This window comes from Theobroma umbraticum, unplaced genomic scaffold, assembly GCF_002168275.2.
Source record: "Theobroma umbraticum cultivar Fairchild unplaced genomic scaffold, ASM216827v3 scaffold_55.0, whole genome shotgun sequence".
NCBI classification, from domain to species: Eukaryota; Viridiplantae; Streptophyta; class Magnoliopsida; order Malvales; family Malvaceae; genus Theobroma; species Theobroma umbraticum.
In genome coordinates, this window is record NW_018397270.1 from 1,193,539 (window position 1) to 1,196,462 (window position 2,924).

Below are 2,924 nucleotides of genomic sequence, written 5' to 3' on the forward strand. Positions count from 1 at the left end.
AGGATTGCTCTCTTTGGTTGCTCCTTCTGCTCTCTTCTTCTGACGATAAGCATAAATCCCAGTGAGCAGTAATAGTAAAAGCAGCACTGAAGCACCAGCTGCTGCTCCTATTTTGATGGCAATGTTAGATTTTTTTGCGTTGGCACGTTCATCTGGATGAAAACAAACACGCATAGAAAAAGATGAACCGAAATAAACAGAGAAATTTACAAATTTATTTTACTTCTATTCTATAAGCATTACCAGCAAAGTGCTCATATTCATCACCACCAAAAACATAAGGTCCAAAGAGCTCTTTAGGAGGCTTGAAAGTCTGGCTGCTAAATACAAATGCAATCATAGAAATTCCAGTTCTATTGAAACTCTCTTGGCCATATGGAAATACAGCAAGGTCCAATACAAGCAGATATTCAAATGAAGCCCTCTTTGGATAACTTAGTGAAACAGAATCCACAGGAAGTTGATGGGACCGGAAGAACTGCATCAAAGATTGCTCTAGTTCTTTATATCGAGATGAATTTCCAAAGTCTGAGAAGAGAAGGCCTCTGAATTTTAGTGTTCCTGTATACGGATATGCACATCTGCATGAGGGGCTGGAAATTTGTCCTGGACTGCATGAAATTGGCTGACAGGTCTGTGAAGGGGGAGTTGAATACGAAGGCGAGGAATTTGATGGGGGAAGTTCGCAGTAAGTGCTTCTTGTTTCTGTCGCCGTACATACTGGATTGTCCACAAGTCTGCAGAAATTGGTAGAAAGAGCTTCAGTGATGTTTAGAACATTAATAATTTTAACATTAACTAAATGTATCTGCGGCAATTTAACTTACAACGAGTATGGGAATCCAAGCCTACTCATTCAGCAAAATAGAAAGGGAAAAACATGTCCAGAAAGATGTTAAAAGTATTCTGGATTACATTATGTCAAATTTGTATGTTCTGCCTCTGTCATTGAAACCAGTAATGTCATTGTCCTGCAAATCTATGGTTTTCAGCTGGTTGCTAAAGCTTGGCCCAATGTCCAAGGTACCATTAAGTCGGTTGCCTTTTAGTACCCTATCAACAAAATAACAGCAAAAGGGGTCAAAAATCTAACTATCATATCCAGATTGTGACAACTATGTGACTTCTTTTATTTGGATCCACATTTCCAGAACAATTGGTGCTACATAAGGTCAAGCTCACTCACACTGTCTGCAAATTTGGAAGCTCAAAGAATGTGGCAGGAACTTGACCTTGAAGTCGTGTATGTTCCATCATTCTGCCAAACAAATAAATTGATTATTCTCCCGTCTACATAAAAATACCTGTGAGAAAGAAGATATACAGACAGAAGTACTTATGATATTAAAGAATGATGGTCCTAGACTAAGTCGAATGCTAGAAAATGGACTTTGGTTCTACAGTTATAACAGTTATGATATTTAAATGTTCAGTTTAATTTCATGTTCCTATGTTGGTACAGAAGGAATAGGAGAGAGAGAGAGGAAAATACAATGTTGTTAAGGCTGGCAGGGCTGGAAACCATGAAGGAACATCTGCTAAATCAAAATTATTATCACTCAAGTTTCTGCAGGATCATGTAAGAGAACCAAGATTAGTTATGACAATAAAATCGTGTATGGCTACTAAACAAGATAGCTATGATGAGCAGAATTTCACTTGGATACACACAAAAATACACAAGGAACAATGAATAAGAAAACAGGGGCAACCAAATGTAGTTTGAGAAGACTAAAGAATCATTATATTGTGGGTAGAGTTACTAAAGCATTTCTTACTTACAAGGTGTTCAACCTGTCCATGCCGGTAAGGTTAGGCAGAGGTCCAGTCAGTTTATTGTTGGACAAAAACCTGAAAATCAACACCAAATGCTCTTCATTAAGAGAAGATAATAGTTCCTTTCCCTCCTAGAAAAACAAATGCAGAAGACTATCAGCCTTTTCTGTTCATAGCTTACAGATCTTGAACACTTGTAAGATTGTTGAGATTCAGTGGAAGATGCCCATCTAGTGAATTGTTGTCAAAGCGTCTGTAGCCAAAACAATAAATTCATCTCTCAGCATCGAAAACCCTGTAGAAATTCACTTACAGCAAAAACTTCAACAAGAGTTCACTTCAGTACTTGATCTAGATACTCACACCACTTCTAGAGTTTGCACAAGTCCAAGGGTGGAAGGAAGAGTTCCAGTAAGTTGGTTGCTTTCAAATAGCCTACCAGAGAGAGAAGAAAACGAAATGTAACAAATCTACAAAAATTCATGCTGTTATTTCTTGAATTTCATCACATTAAAGCAAAGATTAGGAGGAGGAGCTTGCAAACAAATTTGCAATTCTTTAAAATAAAAAATAAAACGAGAGAAAGAATTCAGAGACTCTCTCTTTCAGAAGGGTGGCTTAAGATACAAAGAGAAGCACCCTCTTATACAGGCTGTTGAAGGTTAAGAGAAAAATCATTATTTAGAGAAGAAATTCGTGATATGTCTGCGCCTTTCCTGTAGTTTAGAATACAATGTGTCTTTTGCAAAGCACATTCCAGGTAAGTCAAGAAATATATTGCAAAACCTACTTGATAGAAAACTGAATGAAACTTACAAATGTATAAGAGTCATATCTGACTTGAAAAGTTGTGATGGAATTGGGCCAGAGAGTTTATTCTTCCCGAAATGGCTGTGGTTGATGGAGAACATCATTACTATGAGAAGAATATAACCATTGCAAGAAAAGCATCTAAATAAACGTAAACTACAAAGAAATTCGGCATACAAGTGCTTGGTATGAATCAACATGTCAAGCCCTGGCGTAGATCCATCTGAAACTGGAATTGGTCCTTCTAGCTGGTTATCGGCCAGATCTAACCAAAGAAGATTTGATAGATTACCAATGGACGGTGGAATACGTCCAGTGAAGCCATTAGAATTTAGGGA

The 2,924-nt window shown here is 37.6% G+C and overlaps 1 protein-coding gene across 1 annotated transcript in view; it reads right to left on the reverse strand.

The window, feature by feature from the left end:
• LOC110426391 (leucine-rich repeat receptor protein kinase HPCA1-like) overlaps window positions 1-2,924 on the reverse strand; it is a gene marked incomplete at its 3' end in the record, with an annotated part of 4,827 nt that continues 1,903 nt past the window's right edge. The window contains exons 6-15 of the mRNA XM_021441604.1: window positions 2,764-2,924; window positions 2,593-2,667; window positions 2,140-2,211; window positions 1,958-2,029; window positions 1,783-1,851; window positions 1,493-1,567; window positions 1,187-1,258; window positions 916-1,053; window positions 244-737; window positions 1-152 (exon numbers count right to left, since the gene is read on the reverse strand). The exon at window positions 2,764-2,924 is cut by the window's right edge and continues 1 nt beyond it. Coding sequence (XP_021297279.1) covers window positions 1-152; window positions 244-737; window positions 916-1,053; window positions 1,187-1,258; window positions 1,493-1,567; window positions 1,783-1,851; window positions 1,958-2,029; window positions 2,140-2,211; window positions 2,593-2,667; window positions 2,764-2,924 — 1,380 coding nt within the window. The remainder of the gene's footprint in view (window positions 153-243; window positions 738-915; window positions 1,054-1,186; window positions 1,259-1,492; window positions 1,568-1,782; window positions 1,852-1,957; window positions 2,030-2,139; window positions 2,212-2,592; window positions 2,668-2,763) is intronic.